A 21225-nucleotide genomic window follows, 5' to 3' on the forward strand; every position below is an offset into this window, starting at 1 on the left:
TATTGCATTTTTTTGAACATATAATATCTGATCACATAATTTAACAATTGGGAGCACAGTTTAGAATAGTGTTTTGGATTACTGGGCTTCACTATAGTTACTCTGGTTTTACACCAGCTGAGGATCTAGCCCTAAATTTTCATATATTCATAGAATTAAAAGCCAGAAAGGACCATCAGATTATCTAGTCTGACCTGTGTAACCTGTTAACAGGCCACTCCACCTTGAATGGTCCCTTATAATATGTGCTACTTACTTATGCTAAACAATCTGTTCCACCTTGCTGTGATGCTTGGAGTACCTTTCCCAGACCTGAGGAAGAGCTCTTTGTGGGTCGAAAGCTTCTCTCTCTCACCAATAGAAGTTGGTCCAATAAAATATATTACCTCACCCACCTTGTCTGTGTATAACACAGGCTATTAAATTTCACCCACTAACCTCAGTACTGAGCGCATAACTTGTGTTTGACTAAAGTGTAATTCAAAGTGCATCATTTTATTTCAAGAGTTTTAACATAAAAGTCGCATTATATGGAAGAATCCATTGTAATATTTAATTCAGGAGTATAAAATCAAAATTCTGATTTGAGCAGAAGTCTAATTTCAAGGGCTTCATATCTGCAGCATTATAAGATACTGGCATTAGGGACTGTACTTATTAGCAGGTACTTTGGAACTCCCAAGTGTGCCTTGTGCTCTATTCTCTGTTGGCCAATTAACAAACGTGGTCTGAAAGGAGTCATGTCAGTCATCCTTAATTGTGAGGATGGTGGTTGCCGTTGGAGCCTTCAAGGCAGTTGGGCTATTAAGAGGGAACAGAGGGAGAGATACTCTGGGCTTCTTCAGGAATGTAGAAGGATCCCTGTAAAAACTGAAACAAGTAGAGTTAAATTTCTTACCCAAGAGCACTTTAAACATTTCAGAGAAATCACTTCATCAGCTGTTTTTTGCCCCCCACCAATTCACACAAATGTATCACACTGAAAAAAGCTAGTGCCCGTGTTTCTAATCTGGTGTTACAGCATGGATGCCTTCTTAATACAAGTATTATAATAATATGTATATTAATAGAACCAAACATGGAAGGAAAAACTTTAAAGTTGCACATCACTGTTGGTCTGCAGGCCTCTTCCCATTAGTGCCTTATGCCTAATGCACCTTCACTGATTTCCCCACTCATTGCTTGCTGCCCATGTTGGCCCTGCATTCTTCACCACCATGGTAAACACATGAGTGCCCTGAAACAGGGCAGTGAGGGCAATTCTAGCATTCTTTACTCTCTGCCTCTTTTTGGCTTTGCTGCATTACACCTTACACTATATGACCAAGGTCATACATTTGAGGAATGCAGTCAAGGAAGAGAAGAGGAACCAATTACTTTTGTGCAGCGATCAGTGCTTGAAGGGTGCCTAGAAAGGTAATTGCACAAAAGAATGTCAGGGGTGAGGCGCCTTTTAAAGTTCAGATTGAAGAGTCTCTTCAGGCCCTAATTTCTCTGATTCTGGCGTGAACTAGTGCATGCTTCATCATGCTGTCGTGCAATAGCCTATAACATGCTCCTTCTCACATGTTCTTCAGGTAGCAAAGGATGACCGAAGTGATGTTGAATCCAGTTCGGATGAGGATGATTCAGTACCTCGTTCAAATAATCCACACAACACTACCACCACAAATGGGACCAGTGGTGCCAACGGGACAAATGGATATCTTACTGGTAGCACTTGTTCAGAGGACCATTAATCCTTGAGCTAACTCATGAAACATGAACAAAGTGAACTCTTTACTACTAGAAGTAAATAATAAGTTGTGAATGCAGTTTCTTCATATATCTCAGCATCAGAAAAAAAATTAGAAGTATCAAAGCATACTGATAGTGCACTGCCATATTTCCTGTTGTGAACGAAGAGACACACCATTCTGTATATGTAGGCATGCTGTACATGTATGTAATTGACACAATGGGAGCAGTATTTTTATTTGTACTGTCTTAGAATATTATTTATTTTGAATATGTTTGGGGACTTACGGACAAAAGGGAATGTCCTTACTCTTTTGCTCTTTAGAATCACACTAGTGGAGACCGACATGCTAAGATCTCTTCGGTCCATTCCTGTTGCCCAGTCTTCTATAAGTAGTAGTCTGCTTGATTTGTCACTTACAGTAAGCTATAACATGGCTTTACAGATTCTAGCTGAGCTCCAGAGAGTTTTGCTATCTTTGTGTTTTAAAGTGCTAGTTTTGAAATCACCTCTGAAATCACAGTGGCCATTTCCCCAATGTAAAGTTTTAAAAGGATGGATTAATATTTTAAATAGTGTCTAATGTGGTCAATTAGCAATTCAGACAAATCTGTGGTTATTGTAGGGTATTACTTTAGCATTGTTTTAAACTCAATTGGTGGTTAATTGCATTAGAATAGACTTGATTACTTGTTCAAATACACAAGATACCTTTATGTCAACAGCAATGATAAACTCGTACTTGAAGTTTAGCTCTGCTTTGCAAGTTTTAACTCTACAGACTTCAGTTTCTTGCATAAATTTCATGCTGAGAGATGATCCAGTGTCAGAAGAGAGATGTTTGCTGATGTCCACTGTTGTGAATCCAGAATTCATTCCTGAATTTGAGGATTTGTTCCTTTGAGCTGGAAAGGATGAGAGCAGTGGCACAATGACAGAACAGCAGCTGAACATTCATTGCTTCAACGGACAGGATTCAGTGGAGATCTTGTTCTTATCATTCCAGATTTTTTGTCATACAGAAGTGGGGAGATGGCGGAATGTTCTGCACTACCAGACCCAGAGAAGTTTATTCATAGCAAACTTTTAGGGCGCTTCAGTATTTTTTATTGGACCTAGAAATAAAGCTGGGAATAGCTGTAAAATAATTTTGCTCTACTATTCAATCTGAGATGTATGAGTAGGCGCAAACTGTGCTCCCAAAGGAGTCCGTGTGAGGAGAAATAGACTATTCCTTTTTTGATGTGATCATCAGTTTGTGGAAAATCCTTGGATGAAGTATTGCAAAGAGGACCTCTTTTTAGTCTTCTGTGCTCTCAACGGCAGTGCCAGCAGTAGGAGTGTTTCTGGGGAGCAGTCTCTATGCATCCTGCTTTTCAACCGTGTTGTGTATGTGTGAACAGAAGCAATGTGCATATAGACCAAAGAAATTTAGAAAGAGGTAGGAAGGAGTAAACTAGAAAATCATCTGTTGCATTACCAGGGCTGAGAGCGCGATCTTCAGCAGGAGTACTGTGAGCCAGAAAATAGTTTTGTTTCCTCACACTATGCAAGTATCAAAATGCAGATGATTTCTCAGGCCGTAGAGTATTATTATTAGTGGCTTTATTCCATATGAATGGTACTGAAAAAAGCTACAAGACCATTTATTTCTTTTGAAAGATGGATATTTATCCCATCTCTTTACCCAGTTAGTGTTTTGTGCTGGTTTTTGGAAGTCTCTGGAATCATCATTAAGCACAAAGGCCCTTTGTACTAGCCAAAAATGTGCGGACAGTAAAGGCAAGACATCAAGAGTAAAAATGGCCCTTCCACTTCAGGGAGGATAAATGCAAGAATAATGGCAGAGAGTAAGAGATGGAAGGAAAGGCAAATGCACTACTAGTCTGTATAGAAAATACCCTGAGATCTGAAATGGTACGCTGATGTTGGGATTATAGAAAGAGAGATTTTATGGTGACACTATATTAATGGGATGTAATGAATTAAAAATTATAATCTCTGAAAGACCAACTGCCAAGACTATCATTAAGAATAAAGGCTTAAACATTGCTGTTCAGTGGAGTAGATGGCTGGCTCTGTTGGACTATGTACCTTATGCAAGGAAAGGTGTAAGAAGTAGAATGTCTCAGAAAAGTTTGGGAATTCTTGAAACTCCAAAGTTCTAGAATGCTGGTAAATTTTTCATTTTATCTAAGGATGCAGTCTTGTTTTAAAATAGCAATATACATATGACACCAGCACCACGTCAGTATCTGGGACCGAGATTAATTAGAGGTTCTACCTCCCCTCCTGTATAGTCATGCAAGAGTCATCACAATCTGGCCTTTACGTCAGGTGTATCCCTCTCATTTCATTATCAACCCTCTCCGGCTGTCCTAGACATTCCGAGTCCTATTAGTAGCATGAAATGGGACTCTAATTAAGATGTATCTGCATGAGGAAGATGTGATATTAAAAGTGGGTAGTTGGAAAAATAGGGATGGGGATCAGAATGTATCAAGAGCTTTGCTAACCATCACGGAACCATTGCTAAACATTCAATCCACAGTATTTGAGGGAACTGGGAAATTCATTGAATTTTTCCCATCCTTATCAGACAGGACCAAAAAGTTTTGTTGAACATGCTTTATGCAGTATTGTTCTGGGTCATTACGTCAATTGACAGGAGTCAAAACAGTTCTGACTCAGCCTTTGCAGAAGAACAATGTTTCACTCCATGAAGAAAGTGGCATACATTCAAAATATTTTGAATTTGAACCTGTGTTTATGTTCTTGCATTGAGAGAGATTGTAATGGGGATGGAACACTTTTGATGGCTGTTGTATATTTTTTGGGTAATGATGTATTTCACAAAACTTGTAAAGAGATTTGACCTGTAAATGGTTCACACAGCTCTGTATAATTGCGAAGGATTGGAAGGTTGTGTACATCAGTACATGTCACAGCATCGTTATCCAGTTCCTATAGAAACAAGAATTTGTATTCCAACTATATATTAGTATTTTCAAGCTCTTCGCCTCCTAATGAACCATTTATCATTTTTCCCTCACTTCAACTTCTATGCTCCCTTTTTGTTAAGAGACCCTGAGGTTGGAATAGGTAAGTAGAAAAATGAAAAAGCAACATATAGACTTTATTAGCAAATAGTAAGAATTTGTCTTCTGTTTCTAATTATCCCTGACACATAGTAAACTAAGATTCAGTTCTTGTTGCATTTACTCTTTTTTAGCATTGACATGCAATATACAAAAAGGAAAGCACATGGTTTTAATCAAAAGCTGAGAGTCCTTGAATATGCTAAAGATCTCGTCAATCAAAGAAATAGGGGTGGAATTTAGATTCATCTGAGTCTTGACCAAGGTTATGTTGTGTCAGTTCTAAAATACCAAAAAGTGACTCATGCTGTTTCCTTGTTGCCATTTTGTAGATATTTCTATGGATTATTCCATTTAATGTTTCCAACAGAGGTAGAATGGGGCACGGCTTCCCTCTATATGCATCCAGATGTGCATACTTCAACCTGGCATCAAATCTTTGTGAACATTCAGCATAGTCATTAATGCCAAAACCCCTTTTCAGAGAACCAGCCATGTGCACAAAAAGCTTCACGTACTTTCAAGTGGTTCTTGTGTTAAATCTGAGTCCATCAGTGGTGACAGAAAGTCACTATTTGGCTATGAATACAACACTATTTAAAAAAAATTGCTCTGCAACCAAATGCCATTGATAATCAACATAAGTGTCTCTGGCTAGATACTACGCATAGGCTACACAGAATTTTCTAGTTAGAAATCCAATGCCTGTATTATTCATCTCACTTAACTGCACATCATTATTCCAACCTCCTGTAATTCTTAATGAAAGACAGGATGCCATTGGTTTTCTACTGTTGATACTTTGATATTTTTTTAAAAAATCCTGTTTGCTAAAGTTCATTCTTTGTATATTTCCAGTTAGCTACTACTTGTGAGATTTGTGAGAGAGGATCTGTTGAACACTTTGTACCCTTCATTGTAACATAGACCAGAATAGGCCCAACCTCACCGTGTACTGTAAATTACAGTTGCCTTGAAACCCCAAAGCAAAATCAGTTTGTATTATTTATATGCTTTGAGTGCTTTTGGTTTAGAAATGGGACCTAATGGGAATTTTACAAAGACAGCTTTTTTTTTTCTTTTTAAACAATGGTGGAAGTTTGGAAAAGTTGACATACATATATAGCCTTTACATTGTAAGGGTTTCTGATTGTAGTTGCAATGAAAACACAGTGTTCGAGTGTGTCTGTACTGAGTTCTCCATTTTTGAAATAGCTTCCAGTTCTAATAATGGAGGAAACAGTGTATATATTATGGTGTGACATTTTGGAACCCCATCAAGCGTTGAGCTTTAATGATCAGACATGTCAAACTGTAAACCAAAGTGATCTGTAATGTTCTGTAGACCTCTACTGGTCTAAAATGATCTATGGAACAAAAACACACAAATTCTGGGTCCCATAGAGCTTTGAGCCCCTTTAGCTGGGTCCGTGAATTCTAAGGCTTTATTTTCATACACATTAGTGATGTTATATGTGCTTTTTATCTGCAGAGCCAGGGTGGGACAGATGACACAATTTCACCTGTGTTTTCATGGCAGTTCTGTACTTCAGCAACTCTCTCAGAAATACAATGACATGTTAGAATTCCACTGTCCGAAGTACAGCTCTATATTCAGTAGTTAGAATTCTTTTATGCATAGATATTGTGCAAAACTTTGGGAGTTACTTTGTGTTTTATTGTTTTTTGGTTTTATTTTTAATATGGAACCAATCAATATTGTGAATTATTTTAATTTGGAGACAATTTCATAATAAACATAAGCATTAGGAATGTAATGTCAATTTCCTTCTCTGTTCTATTAAATGAAAACGTAGTATTTCCAGTGTCCGTGACACCATTTCCTAGCTCATGGGTTGTTACCCACAGTACACACTCCAACACTTTTTTCAGCGGTCCCATATATGCTTTTAGTTCTGAATATCCGTGGGAAGTTGTCTATGGTATTTTATGGAATTCAGTAGATGAGAAAAAAGTCCCCCTGGAATGGCCTCCAACTTGAGGCGCTTTGAAGGGAGTGTCCCAGCCCCTTCCCAATCTCAGCCGCTCCGCTGCCTCCACCCTGTGCCGGGGAGGGACAGGGAGAGGCATGGCCAGCAACCCATTCACTTGCACGAGCAGAGCCAGAGTGTGGCTGCCGCGCTGGGCTGCAGGAGGGTCTTGTGCCTTCCCAGGGAGGCTGTGCCCTGGCCAGGGCCAGCTCTACCATTTTTGCCTCCCCAAGCAAAAAAAAAAAAAAAAATTGCTCGGACTGCTGCCCGAACTGCCGAAGCAAAAAAAAAAAAAAAAAGCCGCCCGGACAGAATGGACAGAATGCCGCCCCTTAGCATATGCCGCCCCAGGCATGTGCTTCCTCCGCTGGTGCCTGGAGCCGGCCCTGACCCTGACCCTGACCCCGCCCCCGTTGCCCTGGGGCTGCTCCGCCTGTGGAGAGGGGGGCTGGGGTGGGCAGTGCTAATTTGAGGAGCTGCTGTGGGGAGGAACAGGGCCAGTTCTGCAGCTGGGGGGCAGAGGCATGGGAGTGCTGGGGAAGGTGGGGCAGGGAGAACTGGGCTGCGGAGGTCGGGGGTAGGGGCAGGCGGGGAGCAGTGAGTGAGGCAGGGGAGATCTGGGGGGCTGGGGCAGGTTGGGAATGGGCAGAGAAGGGGACAAGGGGAAAAGAAGGTTTTAGGGTTTGGGCAATGGGGTCAGAGGTTATGGAACCAGCAGTGCTGGCATTGGTGGTGGGGAGGTTGGTATATTTTACAGAACACATGAAGGTCAGCTGTAGGCAGGGCGCTGAAGATGCTGTGCCTAGAGGTGCATAATGTGTAAATCCGGCCCTGGGAACGGCTGAGTCCTGCCAAGTACATGCCCACCAGATTCAGGTGTGTTTGTACTCTGCACAGCTCAGCCTGCCGATGCTGCAGCTACGTGCGCTATCACAGCTGCAGGGCTATTTGTATGTGTGCTAGCTCAATGAGAACTAGCGCAAGTACATGTACGGGACCTGGGGAATCCCTACCCCAGCTCGTAGTGTAGACATAGCCTTCAAGTACACTAGCATATCATTTTTTTTAAAAAATGCATAATTTAAGTCCTTGCTTGTCTAGGAGTTTCACTAAGAGGTTTAATTCTGCAGGAGTTTGTCCCATGTAGTGTGTCTGACATCTAGCACTGTCCATGGCCTATATGCCCCCTCCACTTACACAGCATGGTGGGAAGCCAGCAGTGTGCATGGCAAATGGCTGGAGATAATGTGGAGGGGACCTGAGGTTCCCCAGTATACTGCCCCTGAGCCCACAGAATTCCCTTTGCACACAGAATGCAATGTTTAGTATCAGAGGGGTGGCCGTGTTAGTCTGGATCTGTAAAAAGCGACAAAGAGTCCTGTGGCACCTTATAGACTAACAGACGTATTGGAGCATAAGCTTTCATGGGTGAATACCCACGTCGTCGGATGCAATGTTGTCACTCAGCTGGATCTTGGTGCAGCTGCTGGGAGAGGAACAGAAGATTCATGCTTCTTTAGGACAAGGGCTAAAACCCTGTGGCAAACAACCATAGACATGGCTACTTGTCAGACCAGTGGTAGCGCTACACTATGGCTTGACTTCAGGTGGAGGGAATCAAAATGTGCAGCCATGCTGGGGAAGCCAATTGCTGCTGTCTCAGTAGCAAGCCAGGCCACTATAAGTGGAAGCCCTGGAATCTGCATGGAGGGATTTCTGCTTTGGTGAGGTATCCGCCATGGTAGGGGCAAGGATTGCTCATAAAGCCTTATCCTATGCTGAGCGTTCTGGCTTCCTCCCTGCTCCCTCTGTGCAGCAGCCATTAAGCAATGCATTTATAGCACCAAAACCTAGCAGTTTTTGCAGGTAGGGTAAGTTGACCTCATCAGTGGTTTCTGTGAGGAAGGAGACCTTCTGGGTCTGTGTGTAGGGAAGGTCTAGAATGGGTTTTGATAATAAAGCCATTGCTTTTTCCCTTCAGTTTTTATTAAACTTAACCACAATGTTTATAGTCTTACATAAATTGGTGTAATTAGTGACAAGTAATGCAAATAGGATTGCTCTTGCATACACACATTCATACATGCCAAAACTAATAACCTCAGCCTGGCCTTTAACAAAATGTATATTGTCCATTTCTATTTTTTCATTTTAACACAGCGCCTCAAAGGTGAGCACATTAAACCTTGAATGGTGTAAGACGGGAGCGCACAAATATTTCTGTAAGTGACAAATATGAAGCTAGAATGCAATTTGGGCTAATTTAGATGTGCAAAATCTCACCAATTATTATGCTTCCCTCTGGAACTTAAAATCTTAGATCACAGCTGTGTGAAAAATGCATTGTTAATTAGTTGCCCATTAGTCTTCATATTCTAAAGCTTATTCAAATTTAGGTTAATTTACTTTATGCAAATCAAATTATTTGACTTCCATTTATATTCTCCATTAACACCTGGAGCCTTAAGATTGATCCCTGTGAAACTTGGCTATAAGCTCATCGTATATTAAGGGCTTGAATTTGCCTGACTGTTGCACAGATGAGCAGCCCGCCTCCCACTGTGTGCCTCTTTCCTGAGGCTCCGGACCAAGTACTGTCTCTGCTTTGGAAGCACCAGAATTGCTCCCTAGGGTGAAGCCACTGCAATGGGGGCAGGGCCAGGGATCATAAAACATGGGATAGCATGTGTAGTCCCTGTACCTCCTGGAGCTGTGGGCAGATTGTGTCTCCTGCACTCAGGGCCGGCTCCAGGGTTTTGGCTGCCCCAAGCAGCCAAAAAAAAAAAAAAGCCGCAATCGTGATCGTGATCTGCGGCGGCAATTCAGCGGGAGGTCCTTCGCTCCCTCTCCGGAGCGGCCGCCCCAAGCACCTGCTTAACAAGCTGGTGCCTGGAGCCGGCCCTGCCTGCACTGTCTCCCTTGCTGACTGCTAGTGACAATCTAGCGCTAAAAGAAGAGCATATCGACACTGAGGCTGGTTTGAAGCGAGAGGTGACATAAATGCCTAGAGTCAGCCCAGAAAGAGAAGCACAAGATTATCTCTAACAGACAGGAGATCACATTTGTGAAGTTCACAGGTGATGCTAAAGTAGGAGGGGTTGCAAATCACGGGTGAGACAAGGGAAATAATACTTAAGAGACCTAGAAAGATCAGGTACGTGGGCAAAATAACAAACTGTGAATCAGCTTTGAGAAATGCGAGCTAATGCACCCTGGGAGAAAGGAACCCCACACAGAGATTCAGTGGGAGGAAGAAATTGAAAAGCAGGAATGATGGAAGAGTCTCAAGGATAATAAGAAAAACAAATCAGGCCTGAGTTTGCAATGCAAGATGGTGGCAAAAATATGCCAGTGAAATTTTGAGCAGCTGTGAAGAGGCACATCATGAAGCTCTCTACACTGTGGTGTGATGGCTCCTGTAGTGCCACTCTCACTTCTGAGTACCTCATTAACAGAAGGATATTGACAAACTAAAAGGAATTCCAAGAACAGCGACCAAAATGATAAGTGGGACTGACTAATGAAGCAATATTAAAAAGCTAAGGCTCCAAACCTGCAACATTTTGCACACAAATGGCCTGCCCGGAGCCCCATGTTACTCAGTGTGGTGCCATGTGAGTACAGCAGTCCGCACACAGGAAGTCAGAGCCTCAGTATAGACCTTGTCTAAGCTGCAGCTAAGAAACACCTGAGAGTCTGAATTAGTATGTGAATACTACTCATTCTAACAGCCAGGATGGAGCGGAATTATTTAATGTGGTACAAGGAGCCGTAGCTGGGAGTAAAGGAAATTACATGAGGGGAAAACGTAAGCTGAATAGCAGAAAAAACATCTTGACAGTGAGCAATGTTAGACTCTGAAATGCTCCACCACATGAAGTGGTGGAAGGAAAAAAAGCTATAGGGAAAAAATCCTGCCCTGACAGAGTCTAAATGGTTCAGGTGCTTCTTCCTGCTGCTTCTATAATTCTGTGATGCAACGAAATGCTACAACAATTAACTACATGATGGAAAGACCATTGCTAAATTCATGATTTGAATTTATTAGTGTGATGGTAAAGTTACAATTACCGCTTCTTATCCTCCAAGCACTTTAGAGGAATGTTACTTAATCCTCTCAGGAAGAGCCGCAGTCTTCTCTGAGAGGGGTGAACACTGATTCTGCAGGGGTGTCAGTGAGTACGTACTGGGCAAGGCAATGGAGAGCGGTGAGACCTTAACACACTACCTCAGACTAATACAATCAATGGGCCACAAAACTTCAAACAACGATGGAATAAAGCCCACAGGCCTCGATTCACTGAGAAGATCTGGCTGCTTTGTGCCACTCTGCTCAGGCAAAGCTGCCGTAAACCGGGCTTAACTGGCTGGTGGAGATGGGTTTGTACTGTTGGAATAGTACAAGACAGCCAGAGGTTAGCAGTAAAACTGGCCCTGTGTCTGTGAGGAGAGCAAGGGAAGGCTTTGCAGAAGAAGAGGCAGAGCTGGGAACTGGAGCAACAGACGGCTGTTATTGATTGCTAGAACTAGTATCAACTAACGGGGGAAGCAAAGCACACTGCATCTGATTTACCACTCTGTTACTTCAGGTTTATGCCTATGTATCACCATCAAAATCATTACTGTGAAACTGAAATAGTGCTTTGGTGAATGAGACCCATTCTGTAGTTTAATTAGAAAAGCAAGGGGACAACAATTCAGCTTGATTTTTACCTCATTTATTAAGAAAAACATCAGCTCGGTTCTTCGCAGATACTTTTCCCCATCTGCATCTCTTTCTGCTTTGGATCTTGTTTCATTACCAGGAAATACAGGGAGTCTCTTCCCCAGGTATCTTTATTGTATTTGGTTGGCAATATGTAATCCATTGGCATTATATAATCCACCTTTGAAACCCAGGAAACACCCAGTTTTTATAGCAGGCTCCAGGGAGCTGGGCTCAAGTATGAAAAAGCAAAGGCAGAAACCATTCTAATATGATAACCCCGCTGAGAAGCTGTATGGTGAGTAATCTTGTGGTGGGTATTTTATAAGTCAATGGAGTATGGAGTCTTACTTCCTAATGTTTGCATCTGCGTCATCAGAAACTCACTATCATTAGGTGTTTCTGTCATGTGGGAGATTGGTTTCATTGAAAAGTAACATTTGTACCAAATAATAACAAAAGAGCGTGTGCAGAGTTGCCATTGATTCCAACATGTTTTTTGCTGCCTTTTAATTTTATTGACAATGTTTTCTCTGAGCAACGTTGTAGTATCCCTTGGGAAAAAAGATGATCTTTAGAGAACTCAGTCATGTTGTAAAGTATGCTCTCTACTGGATATTCGAGTAATGGGTGCATATAATAGATACAAAAATGGGGATGTGAGAATTGAACACTTCCTACTGCATGTTAACTTACCTCATTTTACCTAGAGTTGTATATGTTTCTACTAGAAAAAGAAAACACAACATTTTATATAAAATATGTACAGATCAAATGCAAGGAAATTTTCTCATAAATAAGATTTCACTCACCAGAGCTTCCTTTTGGTCCACATTAAGGAAAGACTAACAAGGAGGAAGTTACATAAACAGCAAATCATCCCTGATTTTTAAGGCTGTGTTTACAATACACACATGTATATTGATGGTATAGGCTGTGTGCCGCTCTCCACGGCAATACATATAAAACGTTCATTGTATGGCCAGAGTTTGTCTTCATAAAGTGCACAATGACGAGTATTAGGAATAAGTCAGTTATTACCTAATTATATGAAAACTTCTAACAGAGACAACGACTTCATAAAGGCTGAACATGAAAGGTAAGAGTTTGCTGCCATACCTTCTTAGCTGCACCAGATCTCACAAGCCAGGCAGGGTCTGTACTTGGAGGAGTGTTGCAGAAAGTGATTTTATGATTCAGTAAACGACACCCTTCCTTCTGAGTCAATATTGGATCCCTGTCTAAGCTCAGGGCACTGCTGAGGTGCCATCTTTCAGATGCTGAGTGGTTTAAATTTCCTAAGGCAATTTTCATTAGCCCCAGTATCCTGGCTCAGTTTCAATGAGTAGTTACATTCTGTCTATCTAACGATCCCCCTGTAGTTTTAGTTGGATAAGACACTTCCTGTCTTACACTGTAATGCAGTGTGGCTGCTTGCTGTTGAACAACTGTAGCATTTCACAGAGCTGACTGCATTTCAGTGGAGGGTGAAGTCATTTCTCCATAAATGATCCTGGGAAGGGTGTTGAGGCTCAGTACTTGAGGATATATATACTGGTATGTCAAATCCCATGTTGGTAAAGAACATTATTATTGTATATGCCCTACTTCACTCAGGACAGCCCTGTTCTATGGAAGTCATGTGCCAGATTTTCCATTCTGCAAGTTCCCTTTGTGCTGTTTATCCAGTGCAAAATGAACTCTCACTAGCCAGATATTGCTCCTGGAGAATTCCCCTCATGCAAAGAGAATCTCTTCTCCGCCTATGTAAAGCTGGCAAAGGCAGCTCTGCTGGTCACTACCACTGCCTCCCAAACATCAGCTGCACAGCCTGGCATAGTGGAGGTTAAGGAGGCAGGGAGGGGAAGCAGGTGTGGAGAAGAGGCAAGGGAAGGGGGCGTGGTCTAGTCAGGCTCTGCTACACCAGATTCTCTGCTGGGAGAAGTACTTCCACTAGCAGTATCATTGAAAACTTTACTGGGGTACAGCAGGGAACCGAGCCCAATGTCAGACTCCCACTGACTTCCATGGGAGCAGGATCAGACATTAGTTTAATATATTGGATCAAATGTCAATACATACAAGTCAGGCCCTCTGTATTTCTTCAGTACTTCTGGTTTTTTTACAAAAATATATTTTATAGTGTATTCTCATGCTGATGCATCGAGAAACACACAGTGGAACTTACATACATTTTCATTTTCTATATTAGAAGAAAAATACAAAAACATCAATCCTACTGATTTTTTTTTATTATTTATGGATAACAATGGTGTTTCTGTAGTGACATTTAAAATTGATCTGTTTGAAAGTTGGGTCAAGAAAGAAGTGAACAGCAAAACAGCAATACTACTGTACATCCCAGCTATTCCTGGAATACAAAGAAACCCTCCTCAGTCCAAGAATGCATCCTATACAAATGTGCTAGGCAATACCTTTGTCATTCTCAGCTAGTACTTCTGCACACATCTCCTAACTGTATGTTGTGTTTCAGTATGACAGAGTGTGCCAAGATCTAAAAGCGTTTTCGAAAAACGGAGAGAATTTCTGCAAACAGTTCAGGTTTGTTCTCCAGCAAAGGTACGTGGGCTCAATAGCAATTAGTTACAGAGGCAACGTTTTCTGCTCTGATATATATGTATATATATATGTGTGTGTGTGTGTATATACACACATATATATATATAAGCACATGTTTCAGCTTCTTTAAATGAGACAAGTCATGATTTGAAGGATCAATTTCAGGCCATCCTTTACTTTGCCTTGCAGGTTAACAGTAGGTGCACCCCAATCCTCGAGCCTCTTTGAAATATTTCCATGGAGCGTCCAGCCCCTTTATCCAATGAACACTTACAGTCATACATGTCTGCTGTCCTCACAGGAACAGTGTACACTACAGCGTGTGTGATTCAGATCAGGATCAGCTCCTTCTCCAATAGCACAGCACTGAGATGTATTTATAATTAAAACAACCAGTTGATTATCCAAGAGATAAGATTCAAGAGATAATGAATAAGAATAATGCAAACATAAGGATTATAGATAAAAGAAAATCATAGCATGATACCTGGAGCCTAAACTTAACAAGCTAACCTTCTATCTAAAGAAGTTTATCTCACCACAAATCCGGCAAGACCTACCACTGCAATGCAGCACATATTCAACCTCCTTTGTATTGCAGATTTGCATGCTGGCTGTACATCATTTCTGAACAGTTGGAAGTTGATAGGGAATAACTTACTATTTCTGGAACTGCAGTAAATCTAACATAGACTTTGATACCTCTACAAAATGGTCATTTTGAACCTGGGTGGGAAATCAAACCACAAGCCTTGTCCAATTGTCTATCAGTTGAGAGAAATAGAAATTCCATGCCGCTGATGTTCAGTGGTTCCAAAACTGCTAGTTAAGACAGTCTGATAATTGCTTGGCCATGGGCTGTCTTGCCTTAATTAGGCAAAGTTTTGTGATCTACCTAAATCAACCTGAAATTCAACAGCAAAATGCAATTCTTAATTAAATTTGAAAATAAATATTTAATCACCTCTGTCGTGTATTATCTCGTCAGCAGCTCTCTTTCCAATCTGGGCTCTTTTTAAAGAGCATCTTCCTTTTTAATTACACTTGTCCTCCTAAAGTGGCTTTGAAAGAGCTGCTTCTTGCCAGCAGCACAAAAGGTTGTCATTTTACAGACACGTTTGCAGAAGCTGGCAAAATAAATTTGCTCTCATCTGGTCTTCATTTAATTTAAGGAGGTATCTTAGTGAGCAATTATGCAGCACTTTTCATCCAGAGATTCCCAACGTGCTCTACAATAGAGGGAAATAGCATTGTCTCCATTTTACAGATGGGAAAACTGAGGCAAAGCCTCTTGAGTCCCACTCTAGTGCCCTATCTACTGGGCCACTCTGCCCCTGCTCGCTCACTCTCTCTCTCTTTTTTTTACTTGGACAGGTGTGACATTAAGTGCCAACCTCATAAGAGAAAAAAGCAGTAGGTAGGCACTTCTCAGCACCCAGGAAATGGACGGCAATTGCGTGATTAAACACATTCTCTAAATATTGAGCCTGTGCCTGAGGCTGAGGCTGTTCCCCTAGCCACTGGAATTCTAAGAGTAACTGCAGAGCTGAGCCCATCACCTTTCTGCCCATATAATCAATGCTGCTCTGGATTCCCATTATTATTATTACACACTCTATTCACTATGCCAGATTGACTAGCCTCCATCCAAGTGTAGGGTGCAGGGACATGGCAGCTCCGAAGAGGGTAAGATATTTGTCTTAATGGCAACAAAATTCAAAGTCACACAAAACGTGCATGGTGTTTGGTTTTGTCATGAACACAAATGCAGTCCAGATTCACTAAAATGGTAATGCATTTTCAATGTGTTGAAAAACATCTCAGCTGCTTTTCTGAACAACAGGTGACTGTATCTTGCACCTGGGGAAAATCCATTGGGCCAAATTCTTCCTTCACACAGTGTATATCCATGTTAAGCAGGCAGAATTTATCCCAATCTGTTTATGGGGAACAAGACCAGGCAAACTTCACGCTCCAAGCTTGGTTCTGATCTCACTTCCACCAGTGTAAATCAGGAGTGTGCCCATGGAAGTCAAGGGAGCTATATTGGTGTAATACCAGTGCAAGGACCAAATCCATCTCCCAGTGTTCAATAGGACTGACACCCATGGAAGCAGGAGCAGGTCCTAAATGAGGAGAGACTCAAGCCCCGCATGGGGGTTTGAATTGTCTCAGGTCCCTTTTACTTTATTCCAGGAGATACAGGTTTATCATGTATATGATCCTCTTGCGAATCCCACTGCCACAGAGCACCAATAAGACATACTTGCCTGCCTTTGCAGAAGAGCAACAGAGAAATTGAACAAGGCCATTTTTGTCCTTGTGAAAATATTACCCTGATAATGCTGCCAGCATCAGTGTCATCTTGCTGTGTAAATTCTGGCCACCTGAGTCAGACCTTCAGTATGCAGAACCAGGATTTTTGGTATATTTCAGTAGTGGGCGGTGAGGGCTGTTCACAGATTTGGGTTTATTTTCTTCATTTGTGCCAGGCTTCTTCCCTTTCCTTCAGTCTCTCTTGTCTCTTTGTCAGGCTCCCTCTCTTCATATTCTGTTTCCCCTGTTCTGCACCAAGAACCCATGTTGATAAATTACATTTTGGTGAAAGCCGGCAGGCATGGCTGAGGGATGTAAACCCATTTTCTCATGTAAATTACATGAACGTTGAATACAACTGGGCATAACTATTTCATGATGGTGCATTAGCAGAACACTTAGACAGGGTGATGTCTGCTTCAATGCCATCCCATGCAGCCTGGATTACAAGAATTATGGACCAATATGGGTGAGGATTGGAACCTAAAATGACAGATAATTGCTGCAATACTGCAGATGACTGTTCTTAGGGTTGCACATCAGAGGAGGTTTCTTTGAAGATCTGTTCTTTGGAAATGTAATTTTACCAGCTTGCTTCCCTGACTTTACAAACTGCTCAGCAAAATTGTCAGCAGGAAACGATGTTTGCAACAGAATATCCAGAATTAATCTTAAAAATACAGTGGACCAAATTCATCCCTGATGTGCTCCTTTAATGGCGCTACAGCAGGGTGGATTTAGACTATCAAGTTTGTCTTCTGTTTGGCTCTTGTTATGAGCTTAAGTACAAGCTTCTTAATTATCCAGTCACTTTTTACATGAACTAAATATTTAAATTAAATGTACCCAGAGTTAATGCAGACAGCTAATAACTCACCCACATGGACAAAGATATCAGGCGTCTCCTCTTCCATTACTTCTACTTCTCCCTCACCTGTGTCTTTCCAGCTTCTAAAATATGAATCAGCTACTTCCTAGACGTCTTAGCCAAAAGTTAACATATGTGGCCTGATTCTCGGCTTCACTGTGCTTTTAAAGCCATTTCCACCTATGAAAGGTACATGTCAGATACTGCTCAATCAGAGTGGTAACAATTTTTACCCACTCTACATTCAGTGGACCAGATTCTCACCTGATATGAATCAGCATAGCACAATAAAGGGAATGTCAATTTCCACCACTTGAAGTTCTGGTGCACTTTGCACTGGTGTAAATCACTACATAAGGTGCAAGACAATAATGAATTGGGCCCATGGTCTGCTGTACCCAGTCCAAAAAAATTCACAGAGGCAAGTCAGTAAAAGAACTGGTCCGGCATGTAGAAATTAATCTGGAAAACAGCCATGGTAAAAATGGGATAGCCAATAAAGGTTAGCATAGGCCCTTGTTCAGTTCAGATCTCCCAACTGTAGATATCTTAATTTTTAGGTGAGGGGAAATCCACTTAACAATATTTGTATCTTCTTTAACTTCACCATCTAAATGTTTAGCCCTTTTATGTGTCTAGACCTGGTCCTGGACCATAGGCACCGACTTCCTGGGTGCTCCAGCCCTGAAGCACCCATGGAAAAAATTAGTGGGTGTTTAGCACCCACCAGCAGCCAACTCCCCTCTTTCCCCCCAGCGCCTCCCACTTGCTGTGACCAGCTGTTCTGCGGTGTGCAGGAGGTGCTGGGAAGGACAGGGAGGAGTAGGGATGGGGCGCGCTCAGAGGAATGAGCGGAACGGGCAGGAAGAGGTGGGGTGGGGCAGAGCAGGGGTGGAAAGAGGCAGGGTGGGGATGAAGCCTTGGGGGAAGGAGTGGAGTGGGGCTGGGGCTGAGCGGGGGTTGAGCACCCCTGCGCAAAGGGAAAAGCCGGTGCCTATGTCCTGGACCCTGCTCTGGCTTGTTGACTGGACTGGCTGGGCCAGGAGACTGGGACAATAGCCTAATTAACAATACAAACCTGATTCATTCCCAAAGCACCATCCATCCTGTGCACTAAATGAGGCAGGGGTCCTGTGGAAAAATCGCATGCGATCATATAATTAAAGACTATATAATAGTGCAAATGCATCAGGGGGCCAAATTAAGGTTCCGCAGGCAACCTTAATACTGGCATTTCCTAACTTCTGAGTGCTTGACTTGTCAACCTTCATATTCTTTTAGTGTCGTTCTTTTGTATGGAATTTATATATAATGTTTGAATAGAACTAATTATGATCTATTCAAAACCACAAAATAATAATAAAAGTTTTGCTGTCTGGTGTTATCTAGGCAATGTCCTAGTATCCCCTGGAGTTCAATCCTGTACAGGTAGTAAGAGCTAACCTGATTTGCCATTATGCTCAGCTACATTAAGTACGCCATGTTAATTGAGTCATGATACATTATATGATTATAGGTGTTACAGAGCTAGTGTGATTTGCTGGAATATGCCTGTGTGACTGAAAGATCTGCATATGTGTATATTCACTATGAGATCACTCCCTTTTTTATGTTGGAGCAATTTTCTTTCATTGTAAGCACCAAATCTTTGGCTCAAGCAGAGCTGTTCAAAGCTTACAGGTCAGGTAATGATTGAATAATTATTACATAGCATTATGATTTTTATTATTATATTGACAGGGCTAACTTAGAAATTAGCTATGCCAAAGGACTGGAGAAGCTGTCTCACAAGCTTACCAAAGCTTTGGACAAGATGAAGCTAAAGTAAGTAACATCTACCAAATTCAAAAATGAGATGGAGTGTAAATGAAAAGAGTACAGTGTAGGCTCTTCCTCTTCAACACTTTTCAAAAAACTGCTTCCCAACTTCTAGACTGCAGTGGAGGACAGTATAGGACAACTCCGAAAGGTGCTGATCACCAGCTAAACAGCTTGCAGGAGCTCAACACCATTTTGGATTTGGCCCTAAGTGTTTAATAAGAGAAAGGGATCTGGAGATGAAGATCCTATGTAATAATTAGGGTTGAGCTGGCATAAAAATAATTAAGCACATGTCAACCAAATTCTTTGACCACTTCTACAATCAAACTTGAATCAGCTCATGTGTGTCGGTAGCACTGCCCCCTAGCGGATGGAATCAGAACTGCTCGATGGTGTCAGGAGTCATCCTGCAAAAGCTAATGTAGATTATTCTTTGAGCAGTGTCCCCATATGTGCTCCACTTCAAGTTGCATGCACCTCTTGAGCCCTTGACTGCAGATTTCTAGCTAGCAGTGCCTGTTTGTCAAGAGGAGGCATATGTGGACAAAACACCAAGACTATAATAAGGTGTGCAGGCGAACTGGCCTGAGTTCCTTCTCTCCCACCTTGGCCCAAGACAGAACACTAGCATGTGCACTGAGAGCATATGTGGCTTTCCTCTTTACTGTTTTCTTGTAAAAGGTGCTGGAGCTGGTGCATAACAAACCACATCCAAATTTCAGCAGCCTACCTTCCAGGCATCCGGAACACCACTGCCAATGCCCTCAGCAGACACTTCTCCCATGAATACTAATGGGAGGTGGATGCTCAGATCCTCCAAGACATATTCCAGAGAAGGGGATGGCCAGATATTGAACTTTTTGCCACCTCTGACAACAGGAAGTGTCCTCTTTTCCATTCAAACGGGGATCTGGGTCACCTCTCCCTGGGCGACGCCTTCCTTCTACCCTGGGAGAGCAATCTGTTCTATGACTTTTCCCCCAACTCCTAGTTCTAAAGGTGATGAACAAGCTTAGGCAGGACAAGGCCAGTGTTATTCTCATAGTATCTACCTGGCTGAGGCAAGCCTAGTAGCCTTACCTGCTTTACTTCTATGTCCAACCTCCCGATTAAGCTCCCAGTTATTCATAGATTCATAGATTCTAGGACTGGAAGGGACCTCGAGAGGTCATCGAGTCCAGTCCCCTGCCCGCATGGCAGGACCAAATACTGTCCTCATCAGGATGCGAGTCTGGCAGTTCTGTGTCTCAGAGCCTAGCTCCCGGATGGTTTCCTGCTCCACGGAGGTGCAGCGGGTGTTATTACACAGTGGAAAAACATCAACCCACACTACTTACCTGCAGAAATGGACCAGATTTGCCCAAAGTTGTGGTCATCGCTACCTGTAGCCTGAGTTGGTTCCCATTTCCCTCATCCTGAATTACTTGCTGGATCTGAAGATATCCATGTTATCCATATCAGCTCAGTCAAGGTACACCTGGCTGCCATATCAGCCTTTCATCTTCCAGTTGAGGGATTCTCCATTTTTCCTCACCCAGTGTCATCCTGATTTATTAAGGGTCTAATTAATCTCTTGCCCCACATTAAATGCCCCACTCCATCCTGGGACCTCAATCTGGTCCTCTACCACCTCACAAGACCTCCATCTGAATCTATGGCTACTTGTTCCCTTCTTCGCTTATCTATGAAGATGGCCTTCCTAGTTGCCATCATGTCAGCTTATAGGGTTGGGGAGATTGGAGCTTTGATGGCAGAATCCCTCCTTTACCATGTTCTTTCATGATAAGGTTTCTTTACATCCTCATCCAAGGTTCTTACCTAAGGTTGCATCAGATTTTCATCTTAACCAATCTATCCATCTATTAGTTTTCTTTCCAAAACCTCAGACTGTGAAGAACTTCAAAAAGATCTCACAAAACTAAGTGATTGGGCAACAAAATGGCAAATGAAATTTAATGTGGATAAATGTAAAGTAATGCACATTGGAAAAAATAACCCCAACTATACATACAATATGATGGGGGCTAATTTAGCTACAACAAGTCAGGAAAAAGATCTTGGAGTCATCGTGGATAGTTCTCTGAAGATGTCTATGCAGTGTGCAGAGG

The 21225-nt window shown here is 42.1% G+C and overlaps 2 protein-coding genes across 3 annotated transcripts in view; both read left to right on the plus strand.

The window, feature by feature from the left end:
• The window catches only part of CERS6 (ceramide synthase 6), a 208959-nt gene extending 202345 nt beyond the window's left edge, over positions 1-6614 (plus strand). For both annotated transcript variants that reach the window (XM_005290402.5, XM_005290403.4), the window contains one exon: positions 1578-6614. In XM_005290402.5, the coding sequence (XP_005290459.1) occupies positions 1578-1739 (162 nt within the window). In that variant the 3' untranslated portion in view covers positions 1740-6614. The remainder of the gene's footprint in view (positions 1-1577) is intronic.
• Positions 6615-12158: 5544 nt separating this feature from the next.
• The window catches only part of NOSTRIN (nitric oxide synthase trafficking), a 29478-nt gene continuing 20411 nt past the window's right edge, over positions 12159-21225 (plus strand). Inside the window, 3 exon segments of the mRNA XM_065560406.1 lie at positions 12159-12191; positions 14027-14112; positions 19037-19120. Of these exon segments, the coding sequence (XP_065416478.1) occupies positions 12159-12191; positions 14027-14112; positions 19037-19120 (203 nt within the window).

This window comes from Chrysemys picta, chromosome 11 (genome assembly GCF_011386835.1).
Source record: "Chrysemys picta bellii isolate R12L10 chromosome 11, ASM1138683v2, whole genome shotgun sequence".
NCBI lineage: Eukaryota > Metazoa > Chordata > Testudines > Emydidae > Chrysemys > Chrysemys picta.